Consider the following 13,926-nt stretch of genomic DNA (forward strand, 5'->3'; position numbering starts at 1 on the left):
GAAAAAACAAAACGAAATGGAGGAACTTATACAAGAAATATCCAGTGTAATATATTATAAAAAAATAAAGCAAACTGGATGGAATATGGGGAAAATGCACCAAATTCTTTTTCAATTTTCAACATATAAATGCTACCAATTTTTTATTTTTTTTACTGAAACTTGTTACAAATGATGGAGTCACTCATGATTCACTGAACGATATTTTGAAAGAGGAGGTAAAGTACTTTAAGAATATGTTTTCATTTCAGTCTCCTCCATCTCCACTAACCTCAGCTAATTGTATGGACTTTTACCCTATTAATAATGTAAAATTAACATCTGTACAGAAAGACTCATATGAAGGCCAAATTACAGAGGGGGAACTTCTTGATGGAATTAAAGCCTTTAAGTATGGGAAAACTCCAGGGCTGGATGGCATACCAGTGGAAGTATACCAGAGGACCATTATAAGCATGTTTTAGCCACTCTTATATAAACACTAGATTATCGGACACGCAACAAGGTCTGATTTCAGTATTACTGAAACAAGATCCAAGTGGTGTATATATAAAGATCCAGTCCATTGAAAAAAATTGAGGCCTCTTACACTTCAGTGTTGTGATGCAAAAATTCTAGCTAAATGCTTGGTGCATAGAATTAAAATGTTATTATTCATCCTAATCAGACAGTTTTTTTTACATGGACAATACATTGGAGATCATATAAGACAAGTACTGGAAATAGAATACTATGAAATATCGGGGAAACCAGGCCTGGTTTTCGTAGCTGACTTTGAAAAGACTTTTGATAAAGTACGACTGGAGTTTATATATAAATGCCTGGAATATTTCAATTTTGGAGAATCTCTTCTAAAATGGGTTAAAGTTATATATAGGTGTAAAATATTAAATAATGGCTACATCTCAGAAAGTTTTAAACTGTCAACAACGTTTCTATTTATTATTGCCATCGGAATGTTAGCTGTTAAAATTAGATTCAAAAATAATATTAAAAATCCATGGATTAAAAACTAAGGTGTCATTGTACGCTGATGATTCATGTTTTCTTTTAAAGAAATGTTAATTATTATACAAAATTCATTCTACCAATAGAATGTTATATGTGGGGATACAATCTTCCCAGCTCTGCAGATTTTGCTGCGAGGAGGCAGAGTCAATAGATCATTTATTTTGGTACTGTCCATATGTAGCTTGTTTTTGGTTAGAGGTCCAGGAATGGCTGAAGAATTGCAACATTTACCTAGAACTAACGCTGCAGATAGCACTACTGAGGGATTTGAAAAGTCATAGTCAATCGATCAATAATTTAATAATTATTTTAGCAAACATGTTTATCTTTAATTTACAATCTTTAGAAACTATGAGAATAGATAAATTCAGAACTTTTGTGAAGCATCACAGCACAGTTGAAAAATATATATGGCAAATAGAAATCCAAAATGGATGGTGTTAAGAGATAGATGGGAGGGGTTTAATTAATGGAGCTGAAAGGTGGGACTAATAACAACAAGGTAACAAATGTAAAACATACGAGGTCTGTGAAATGTATATAGGTTCAGAACTTTTGTGAAATAGCACAGTTACAAATAGAAATCAGATGGACATCAGAAATAGAGGAAGGACAGGACTAAAAATAAACAAAATATAACTATTGTAAAATAGATTGTCTGTAAAATGTGTATAGTTTGTATAAACTGAAGGTAGAAGCCTACGTGTTATTGTTTATTAGTTTACTCCAATTGGGGGAGGGGTGGTAGGGTTTACAGGGAATAATAAAGGTATATTTAAAAAAAGAAAAAAATAGTGTGTACAGTTGAAGTTGGAAGTTTACATTCCAACCTAATTGTGTCATAAACACATAAACACAGCCTTTAAAAAGCTTGGAAAATTATGTCATGGCATTAGAAGCTTCTGATAGGCTAATTGACATCATTTGAGTCAATTGGAGGTGTTCCTGTGGATGTATTTCAAGGCCTACCTTCAAACTCAGTGCCTCTTTGCTTGACATCATGGGAAAATCAAAATAAATCAGTCAAGACTGAAGCTCAGGAAGGAGACGCGTTCTGTCTCCTAGAGATGAATGTATTTTGGGTGCGAAAAGTGCAAATCAATCCCAGAACAACAGCAAAGGACCTTGTGAAGGTGCAGGAGGAAACGGGTACAAAAGTATCAATATCCACAGTAAAACGAGTCCTATATCGACATAACCTGAAAGGCCGCTCAGCAAGGAAGAAGCCACTGCTCCACAACCGCCATAAAAAAGCTTGACTATGGTTTGCAACTGCTCATGGGGACAAAGATCGTACTTTTTGGAGAAATGTCCTCTCGTCTGATGAAACAAAAATAGAATTGTTTGGCCAAAATGACCATCGCTATGTTTGGAGGAAAAAGGGGGATGCTTGCAAGCCGAAGAACACCATCCCAACCGTGAAGCACAGGGGTGGCAGCATCATGTTGTGGGGTTGCTTTGCTGCAGGAGGGACTGGTGCATTTCACAAAATAGATGGCATCATGGCGCAGGAACATTATGTGGATATATTGAAGCAACATCTCAAGGCATCAGTCAGGAAGTTAAAGCTTGGTCACAAATGGGTCTTCCAAATGGACAATGACCCCAAGCATACTTCCAAAGTTGTGGCAAAATGGCTTAAGGACAACAAAGTCAGGGTATTGGAGTGGCCGTCACAAAGCCCTGACCTCAATCCTATAGAAAATGTATGGGCAGAACTGAAAATGCGTGTGCGAGCAAGGTGGCCTACAAACCTGACTCAGATACACCAGATCTGTCAGGAGGAATGGGCCAAATTTCACGCAACTAATTGTGGGAATCTTGTGGAAGGCTACTCAAAACGTTTGACCCAAGTCAAACAATTTAAATGCAATACTATCAAATACTAATTGAGTGTATTTGAACTTCTAGGAATGTGATGAAAGAAATAAAAGCTGAAATATATCATTCTCTCTACTATTATTCTGGCCTCTTCATTGAAGTTTGTAATGAATATTTCTTGTTTATTTCAAGGTTTGTCACGTTGTTTTGTGGAATATTGTTGTCGTCTCTTCCGTGTGAGTCATGATCCAAAGTAGAATTCGCTGAACTGAACCAAAAGGAGGGAGAGAGAGAGAGAGAGAGAGAGAGAGAGAGAGAGAGAGAGAGAGAGAGAGAGAGAGAGAGAGAGAGAGAGAGAGAGAGAGAGAGAGAGAGAGAGAGAGAGAGAGAGAGAGAGAGAGAGAGAGAGAGAGAGAGAGAGAGAGAGAGAGAGAGAGAGAGAGAGAGAGAGAGAGAGAGAGAGAGAGAGAGAGAGAGAGAGAGAGAGAGAGAGAGAGAGAGAGAGAGAGAGAGAGAATTTTTAAAACAGTGGTTTGCTGCAGGAAAAGTGCTCTGGCTCAGCAAAGCCTAGAGATGTATATAATTAATTTCTTTCAGCACAATAGCAATGTGTCTCTACTCTTTACTGTTTCTGGTTGACCGGACCTCAGCACCACATTGTGGCCAGATTCACACTGTGACTTTCTCCACATGGTAATTTTGAAGGGATGGTTTGACTGATGCGCTGTGACATGCCGGGCCAAATGAACTCTCACACACAAACATGTCCTGCTGCTGCTGCATGGACTGGCCGGATGAGAAGGGCATGTTTTAACAGCCAGGTCTATCTAGCACCATTTATTTTCTCTCTGTCTTTCTCTTTCTTTCTCAATCATGCCTTTTCTTCTCTTACTGGCTCAATCTTTAAATCTGTCTACTTCTTTCTTTGGTCTCACTCTCTCTCTCCATCCCTATCCCTTTCTCTCACCCCTCCCCCTCCTTTTCTTTCATTTCTCCACAGTGCCTTCGGCTGTCCCTACTCCGACATCAACATGAAGAAGGAGGCTGTGCTGCCTGACCGGCTGGGCGGCGAAAAGCAGATCACCTTTGTCCCTGTGCACTTTGTCCAGAAGACCAAGAGGCTGTGCACTGCCGACGAACAGGAGGAAGCCACGTCCCAGGACACTCCCATGGAAACCAGGTGGGGGGAAGTGATGTCATTGTGATGATGTGTCAAGATGGCCAGCTGGCCCTGTTTCCATCCTCACTGATCTAAAATGATTGGATAGGTAAGAGCAAAGGTTCAACTTCATAGCTTTTACCCATCCAGACATGTCAGATCAGGGAGTGAAGAAAGGAATAATGCAATTTCCAATTATTTAAACATTGTCCGTGTCGCCACCCAACAGATATTTCTAATTGGACCTGCAGCCTTGGATGGAGAGGAGGCTTGGCTAAATGCAATCCCAATGTCATTGAACCTCTGTTTCACTTTCAGCTGAGAGGCCCTGACACTGTTCCAAACTAGAACAATTACAGCTGTCTTGACATTTTCAAAGTATTTATCTTAAAGTCATAACAGAGGACTGCACACTACTCTCTGCAAATTTAAATTTTTCCAATGTTACAGTGTTGGAGTCTGAGACGAGGCGGATGACGTGCCGTTGGCTCCTCGGCAGAGAAGTTTAAGGGTGGCATATTGTATTTTTTCACAATGTCCACAGCAGAATCAGAAGCGTTTCGAATCAGAAGCGTTGGGTTAAACGCCGACTCAGCACTGCCGATCGGCTTAACTTACGCACTGCTCAGAAGGATTTTCTACTATTGCAGTGGGCTTGCTCTATTTGTCTAGACCTGGCTGGGCTGTGGATGGCTGGCTGCCAGAGTTTACAGTCGGAAGCTTGTCAAGTGTAATAGCGGAGCGGGAGCCGAGCTGTGATGAACGGTTTTAATATAAAACTAACTTGATTATCAACTTTTTAAATTCCCGCCAGAGGAGTCTTTAATGTGTCGGTTGTAATCGTACATTGTTCTATTAATACATCTTTGCCGTGCCATTGCCAAAGGTTGATTTCAGAAGCCTGCCAAGAAGTCTGCTAGAGTAGGCCGTACTCTACTCATAAATAAATACTGAAAAGGTTTTGTTCGAGGTCAGCATTTGTGTAAGGGACTATTGATCACTTACAGTACATGAAAATGTTTATTTCAAGATATATCTTTGGTCTGGGCAGGTAGTAACAAAGCACACACAAATGCATCTATTACAATGAACTATGGACTACGGCCGTCATTGTAAATAAGAATTTGTTCTTAACTGACTTGCCTAGTTAAATAAAGGTTAAATAAAATTTAAAAAATACCTTCTACCTGTCAGAGGTGTCGGAGATAGTTTTCTTACAGCATCTAAAACAGTATTTTTTTGGACTGTACTGCTGATAAAGTATGTTTACCACCGTACATCACACTACTGGCTTGCCATTGAAGCTAAGCAGTGTCGGTCTTGGTCGGTCCCTGGATGGGTGACCATATGTTGCTGGAATTGATGTTGGAGGGCCAGTAGGAGGCACTTTTTCCCCTGATAAAGAAAAACAGATCTCAATTCCCCAGGGCAGTGATTGGGGACTTTGCCCTGTGTAGGATACCCTCTTTCGGATGGGATATTAAATGGGTGTCCTGATTCTCTGTGGTAACCATCTCTGTTCAATGCCTTTTCTCTCTCACTCTTAACCTCTCCCTTTTATCCTCTCTCCCCCCTGCCCCTCACCCTATCTTTCTCTCTGTTTCTACCTTTTGCTCTCTCTATATTTCTTTCTCTCTCATTTTTATCCTCCCTCACTCAATCTCTCGCACTCCCTCCCTCACTCCCTCTCTCGCTTTCTCTCCCTCTCTCCCTCTTTCTCTCCCTCCCTTTCTCTCTCCCCGTCGCTCTCAGGGCTATGTTGTCAGGGTATGAGGAGGCTGGTCGTCTGAGAGGACGACCCCCAGCCAACCCCCTGGTGAAGAGAGAGCCAAGGGAGGAACCAGCCACAGCTCAGGGACAGAAGCTCCTCTCTCTGGGGAAGAGAGGCCTACCCAGCAGGTAAGATAAGATGACTGTATTTGTAAATTGTACACAAGGTCCAACCGAAATGTGACTTCCGCTTTTAACCCAACCCCTCCGAAAGACACACTACCGGTCCAAAGTTTTAGAACATCTACTCATTCAAGAGTTTTTCTTTATTTTGACTATTTTCAACATTGTAGAATAATAGTGAAGCCATAAACTATGAAATAACACATATAGAATCATGTAGTAACCAAAAAAGTGTTAAACAAATCAACATATATTTTATATTTGAGATTTTTCAAAGTAGCCAGCCTTTGCCTTGATGACAGCTTTTGCACACTCTTGGCATTCTCTCAACCAGCTTCACCTGGAATGCTTTTCCAACAGACTTGAAGGAGTTTCCACATATGCTGAGCTTGTTGGCTGCTTTTACTTCACTCTGCGGTTGGACTCATCCCAAACCATCTCAATTTGGTTGAGGTCAGGGGTTATCGAGGCCAGGTCATTTGATGCAGCACTCCATCTCTCTCCTTCTTGGTAAAATAGCCCTTACACAGCCTGGAGGTGTGTTGGGTGATTGTCCTGTTGAAAAACAAATGATAGTCCCACTAAGCCCAAAACAGATGGGAAGGCATATTTCTGCAGAATGCTGTGGTAGCCATGCTGGTTAAGTGTGCCTTGAATTCTAAAGAAATCACTGACCGTGTCACCAGCAAAGTACCCCCACACCATAACACCACCACCTCCATGCTTTACTGTGGAAAAATACGCATGCGGAGATCATCCGTTCACCCACACCGCGTTACATAAAGACGTGGTTGGAACCAAAAATCTCCAGACCAAAGGACAAATTTCCACCTGTCTAATGTCCATTGCTCATATTTTTTGGCCCAAGCAAGTCAGTTGCACAACTGAATGCATTCAACTGAAATGTGTTTTCCCTATTTAACCCAAACCCTCTGAATCAGAGAGGTGCGGGAGGCTGCCATAATCGACATCCACGTCTTCAGTAGTGGTTTCTTTGCAACAATTCAACCATGAAGGCCTGATTCACACAGTCTCCTCTGAACAGTTGATGTTGAGATGTGTCTGTTACTTGAACTCTGAAGAGTTTATTTGGGCTGCAATTTCTGAGGCTGGTAACTCTAATGATCTTATACTCTGCAGCATAGGTAACTCTGGGTCTTCCATTTCTGTGGCGGTCCTCATGAGAGCCAGTTTCATCATAGCTCTTCAAAGTTCTTGACATGTCTTAAAGTAATGATGGACTGTCGTTACTCTTTGCTTATTTGAGCTGTTCATGCCATAATATGGACTTTTACCAAATAGGGCTGTCTTCTGTATACCACCCTACTGTGTCACAACACAACTGATTGGCTCAAACGCATTAAGAAGGAAATAAATGTTACTTTTAACCAGGCATACCTGTTAGTTGAAATTAATTCCAGGTGACTACCTCATGAAGCTGGTTGAGAGAATGCCAAGAGTGTGCAAAGCTGTCATCAAGAGAAAGGGTGGCTATTTGAAGAATCTCAAATAAACAAATCAAAATATATTTTATAACACTTTTTTGGTTACTGCATGATTCCATATGTGATTTCATAGTTGTGATGTCTTCACTATTATTCTACAATGTAGAAATTAGTAAAAATAAAGAAAAATCCTCCCTTGAGTAGGTGTTGTGACTGGTAGTGTTCATATACAGGTTTTGGAGAGGTGCAAGGGCTGCCACACTGGGTGCTCTAAGAGCTCTTGTTGTACGGCAGCCAAGTGCCTTGCTAAAGGGCACAACGGCAGACAATGGCATCTCATATTTGATACCAGTACATTATACACTATATTATACACTATATACCTCAGGCCATAAGGACTTCTTAATCATTTTACACTACTGATCCGTCCGAGCTGTACTGAGCTGACCTGGTAAGGCATTCTCCATAGTTGCTGGAACCATGCTGCAAAGGACAATGTGAAAGGAATATTACAAGTCAGCACTCTTTGGTTCGGGTCAACAAAATAAGTGAAAATGTTTTATACTTTATTGCCGTACTCACAGCAGGTCAAGGCCGTGAGGCCTTCCTATCTCCCTACTTACTATCACCACCATGCTGGGAGAATAGAAAAAAATATGTTTTATTGTCACTTACACCGGATAGGTGCAGTGGAAAGTGTTGTTTTAAAGGGTCAGCCATAGTAGTACAGTGCCCCTGGAGCAAATTAGGGTTAAATGCCTTGCTCAAAGGCACATCGACACATTTTTTCACCTTGTCGGCTTGTGCATTCGAACCAGCGACCTTTCGGTTACTGGCCGAACACTCTAAGTACTAGGCTACCTGCTGCCATAATATGACCTGTAATTGTGTGGATGTGGGTAACGCAAATCTTTGGCTAGTGTTTCACCACTCTGCATCTTCAGATTAAACCGGTTTCTCTGGTGAACCATACAATAGCATTTATTGACCATGCTGTGGCAGGTGATGTGTTTTTGAGTGAGAGAAGTTCATTGCTGATCTCAATTTCTTGAAATGAAATCAGCATGCTTTCTTTTTGTTTTAAAATAGTTAGCAGTACTTCAGAAGGTCAGGGCCTGGTTTCCCAGAAGCATCTTAAGGCTCAATGGTTTTAAAAATAAACTTAACCTTTAGATGTTTTTGGGAAACCAGGTCCTGGTCATTTGTACTGTACATCTTCCAAACGGCAGCCATCTTGTCATAGAAATTCTGAGATAGAGATTTCCGAATCCTACTTTTTGTGAATTGGTTTCACCTCCAAATCCAATTTCCTGTTCTGTCAATAATTTATAAAAGTGTTAGTCATCTCTTCATATAGCACCACCTGCATTTCCTATCTCAGCGTCTCAGAGCTCTGTGTCACCGTCACAACTCTCTGTACTCTCTAACAGGGCGTTTTGAGACAGGCGCTTGCTCTGCCACCCGGCTCTTAGCGAGGCCCCCCTGGGGTTCCTCTCGGTCGGGTTGACATGGTGTTAATGCAAGGGCACTGATCCAGAATCGTCCATGGGCCACACTCGCTCTGTCTGTCTCTGTGGTTACTGTGTTTAGAGCACTGAGATGCAGTGCAGATCACAGAGACACGAGGCAGGAGTTTACACACACACACACTCTCACCCATAACGCTGGATTGTTTCAATTGAACCCCCAATCTCCCTAAGCCCACAAAACCTATTTAAAAAAGAACAGATATCTACTGTATCTGCGGCATCGATTCAAGTCAAACCAAATACTGCCACAAAATATTTATAGCTACAGTCTGATTTATCACTACTTCAGCCATAAAATGGCTACAGATCCCTTCAAATTGTGTTTTAACCCCTATCATAACTCAGCCACTGTGATTTCACTTCCCTGTCACCATACTGTCACCATACTGATGTCAACGACCCACACACCCACCCGTCCAAAGCTCATGGAAATACAAATGCTCTGTCATTTAAAGAGCCATACTGTCGCAGATGGCTCCTCAGAAAGAGACGGTTGAGAGGGGAAGAGACGGTTGAGAGGGGAAGAGACGGTTGAGAGGGGAAGAGACGGTTGAGAGAGATGGGAGAGAAGGAGAGACGGGGGGGAGAGAGAGAAGGAGAGACGGAGAGACGGAGAGAGAGACGGAGAGAGAGACAGAGTGTGTGTGTGTGTACAGTAATGCCGTATAGAGCGAGCAGATTAGAAAACTCTACATCCCAGTGTGATTGAATTTGTTTTCCCTCATACGGCCCGCTCTAGCCAGGTTCTCCTGTGTGTACGTTTACGACGAGGAGCTGATTTATTAAAGATTTACCGCATGCCTTGAACATTATGTAAGGCTGCTGTTATATAAAAAATGAAAATAAAAAGTGTCACACAAGCCTAAAATTAGGAACAGTTACCTGACATATCCATCGTGGTTGATCCGGCTATATTTTACCGAAATACATTGGAGCTTGTTATGTAAGATACTTGTATCAATATTTCCTGATCTGGCATGCCTCCCTCGATGCAGTGAAAATAAAACCCAGTATTGCGTTATTCTCTAGTCCATTGTTTGAGTGCAGCAATGCAGCAGAGATGTACACTACCGTTCAAAAGTTTGGGGTCACTTAAAAATGTACTTGTTTTTGAAAGAAAAGCAACAAAAAAAGTAAATTCAAATAACATCAAATTGATCAGAAATACAGTGTGGACATTGTTATCGTTGTAAATTTACTATTGTTGCTGGAAATTATTTTTTAATGGAATATCTACATAAGTGTAAAGAGGCCCATTATCAGCAACCATCACTCCTGTGTTCCAGTGTTAGCTAATCGAAGTGTATAATTTTAAAAGGCTAATTGATCATTAGAAAACCCTTTTGCAATTATGTTAGCACAGATGAAAACTGTTGTGCTGATTTAAAGAAGCAATAAAACTGGCCTTCTTTAGACTAGTTGAGTATCTGGAGCATCAGCATTTGTGGGTTCGATTACAGGCTCAAAATGGCCAGAAACAATGCACTTTCTTCTGAAACTTGCCACTCTATTCTTGTTCTGTGAAATGAAGGCTATTCCATGTGAAAAATTGACAAGAAACTGAAGATATCATACAACGCTGTGTACTAACTACTCCCTTCACAGAACAGAGCAAACTGGCCCTAACCAGAATAGAAAGAGGAGTGGGAGGCCCCGGTGCACAACTGAGCAAGAAGACAAGTACATTAGAGTGTCTAGTTTGAGAAACAGACGCCTCACAAGTCCTCAACTGGCAGCTTCGTTAAATAGTACCCGCAAAACCACAGTCTCAACGTCAACAATGAAGAGGCGACTCCGGGATGCTGGCCTTCTAGGCAGAGTTCATCTGTCCAGTGTCTATGTTCTTTTGTCCATCTTAATCTTTTCTTTTTATTGGCCAGTCTAAGATATGGCTTTTTCTTTGCAACTCTGCCCAGAAGGCCAGCATCCCGGAGTCGCCTCTTCACTATTGACGTTGAGAAGTTGAGACTCATTAATCATTCAATGTTTGTCGGCTCGACTTTCAACCGGGGAGACAAGACCCCTTGAGAGTTTTGAAATAATGAACTTGATACTCTTTGAGCTGGTTTGTGTATTATGAAACATCAACAACGTAGTCCTCTGAGATAGCTTTGGCTTCATTTTGGCTGATCCTCAAGGTTATTTCTGTCTGTGGCCAGTCTTGGAAATACTGTCAGGACTTTTCCATGGGAACTTCCTTTAGTGCCTCAATTTATTTATCTCCTATTCACTGTCACAATCAATTCAAAAGCATGGCTTTCACTTTACACAATGTATGCAGTGTCATGGTCTGAAGTAGACCTGTGCTGTAGCTGTAGACTCTAAAATCTATTATAACATAATAAATATGGCCTTTTTGTTTTTTTAATTTTCACTATATCACTGGATTATTGAAGCTGTAAATCCCGTACTTCCCATTGACAATGATAGAGTTAGCTATAGCTAATGCAGGATGGGAAGTTACTGTAGTCTGAATTAGAAGTGTATCATTTCACTGGTTCTTAATAGTTTGTGCTGGAAGTGTTTGACTGGACCTTTTTTTATTTAAATGTTTTTATTTTTTATTGATATGATTTATTTAAGTGTCATACACCTACCGGTGCCCAGTCCACATGGGCTTACAAGACACTAGTAAACACAGTAACATTTTCCTTGTACTCAACAAAATAACATTTAACAAATGATATCCAGTTGAAGTTGGAAGTTTACATACACTTGGGTATGAGTCATTAACTTGTTTTTCAACCACTCCACAAATGTCTTCTAAACAAACTATAGTTTTGGCAAGTCGGATAGGACATCTACTTTGTGCATGACATGACATAAGTCATTTTTCCAACAATTGTTTACAGACAGATCATTTCACTTATAATTCACTGTATCACAATTCCAGTGGGTCAGAAGTTTACATACACTAAGTTGACTGTGCCTTTAAACATCTTGGAAAATTCCAGAACATGATGTCATGGCTTTAGAAGCTTCTAATAGGCTAATTGATATCATTTGAGTCAATTGGAGGTGTACCTGTGGATGCATTTCAAGGCCATCGTTATGTTTGGAGGAAAAAGGGGGAGGCTTGCAAGCTGAAGAACACCATCCTAACCGTGAAGCACGGGGGCTGGCAGCATCATGTTGTTGGGGTGCTTTGCTGCAGGGGGGACTGGTGCACTTCACAAAATAGGCATGAGGCAGGAACATTATGTGGATATATTGAAGCAACATCTCAAGACATCAGTCAGGAAGTTAAAACTTGGTCACAAATGGGTCTTCCAAATGGACAATGACCCAAGCATACTTCCAAAGTTGTGGCAAAATGGCTTAAGGACAACAGAGTCGAGGTATTGGAGTGGCCATCACAACGCCCTGACCTCAATCCTATAGAAAATGTGTGGGCAGAACTGAAAATGCGTGTGCGAGCAAGGAGGCCTACAAACCTGACTCAGTTACACCAGCTCTGTCAGGAGGAATGGCCAAAATTCACCCAACTTATCGTGGGAAGCTTGTGGAAGGCTACCCAAAATGTTTGACCCAAGTTAAACAATTTAAAGGCAATGCTACCAAACAGTAATGTAATGTATGTAAGCTTCTGACCCACTGGGACTGTGATGAAAGAAATAAAAGTTTAAATAAAAAATTCTCTCTACTATTATTCTGATATTTCACATTCTTAAAATAAAGTGGTGATCCTAACTGACCTAACACAGGGAATTTTTACTAGGATTAAATGTCAGAAATTGTGAAAAATTGAGTTTAAATGTATTTGGCTAAGGTGTATGTAAACTTCCGACTTCAACTGTACATACAATAATCATGACAGATAGCATCTCGCCACATGTTTACATAGTAGATAGAATTCTAACTGTTCTTGTTCCCCTCATCATCTGTCACTATATTCTCTTTAACGGTAGGACCTAGCATTTCTGTATCTGTGGATGGGATTTGCATTGTGCAGTAGATTTGATTGGCGATTCAGGTATGGTCTCTGACTGCTTAGACCTCTGTCAATATCTTCCTGTAGAGGTAGCATCATCCAGGGGGAAGGGCAGAGGCTCACTATAGTCTCCTTTAAATCCCTGTCTGATAGAACATAACAATGAGAGGACTTCTCCCAAATGGAGCAGACAGGTCTTATGCCTTTGGAGGAGACGCATTAAAAGTTGTGCTGCCGTAGAATTACTTCTGTTGAACATACATTCCCATTTAAGTCAATTTAATTTATGTATATAGCCATGTCCTTTCCAGTTATGCTACTCTAATGCGCTCCCCTGAGCTCAATTGTTCCCCCAGGCATATTCGGGACATGCATTCATTTCATTGCCTCTAAGCACGTACTAGAAGATGTCTCGCAGTTATTACAAGAAGAATTCTGTAGCCATCCATATTACCATAGCCATAACTTTTTAAAATCTGCATTGCCAAAGTATTGTGCACTGCTGTAGTTTGTCCCCATAGACACCTGGTCCAGGTCATTTAGAATATGTTTTGGGGTTTTATATTTCTCACCTTTTTATTATTTTATTTGTTAAGCACTTTGAAATGCATCCGCTGTAAGAGATTTTACTCTACAAATAATGTTTGATTGATTGATTTCTCATAGAGAACACAGTCCCACTGTAAATGAGGTGCAACTTATAAAGGCTTCATAAGCCCTACATAAATGCTTCACAAATCATCTATAATTGTATGTCATACTCTATAAATGGTGTACAAGAATACATAGTATTTTATGTCACGTTTGGCAAATCACCCTACAGTGGTAATGGATGTCATCCTTTATACACCATTTATAAAGTATTGGATAGACTTATAGATGATTTATGAAGCCTTTATGTAGTGTTTATGAAGCCTTTGTAGTGCTTATGAAGTGTTTTATGTATGCTATATAAAGCCTTTATAAGTTGTAAAATCTGTTGTTTTACCTTCATGGGAAAGACCTGCATCAGGTGTGGCTCTATGGTGTTTCTCCTACAGTCTTCTTTACTGTCATACCTTAAGGGAACATTTCGGCATTTCGTGTATGATCAGTGAGAAAGTCCATATTGCAAATGTACGGTCCCTTACTAGACGT

The 13,926-nt window shown here is 40.6% G+C and overlaps 1 protein-coding gene across 6 annotated transcripts in view; it reads left to right on the forward strand.

The window, feature by feature from the left end:
- Positions 1-13,926, forward strand: part of LOC139367031 (lethal(3)malignant brain tumor-like protein 4) — a 147,433-nt gene that overhangs the window by 69,647 nt on the left and 63,860 nt on the right. For all 6 annotated transcript variants that reach the window (XR_011626832.1, XR_011626833.1, XM_071104935.1 and 3 more), the window contains 2 exons: positions 3,833-4,012; positions 5,744-5,890. Coding sequence is in view for 4 of the 6 variants with exons in the window: in XM_071104935.1 (XP_070961036.1) it covers positions 3,833-4,012; positions 5,744-5,890 (327 nt within the window). In the remaining 2 variants the exon portion in view is untranslated. The remainder of the gene's footprint in view (positions 1-3,832; positions 4,013-5,743; positions 5,891-13,926) is intronic.

Source organism: Oncorhynchus clarkii, chromosome 15 (genome assembly GCF_045791955.1).
Source record: "Oncorhynchus clarkii lewisi isolate Uvic-CL-2024 chromosome 15, UVic_Ocla_1.0, whole genome shotgun sequence".
Classification (NCBI taxonomy): domain Eukaryota; kingdom Metazoa; phylum Chordata; class Actinopteri; order Salmoniformes; family Salmonidae; genus Oncorhynchus; species Oncorhynchus clarkii.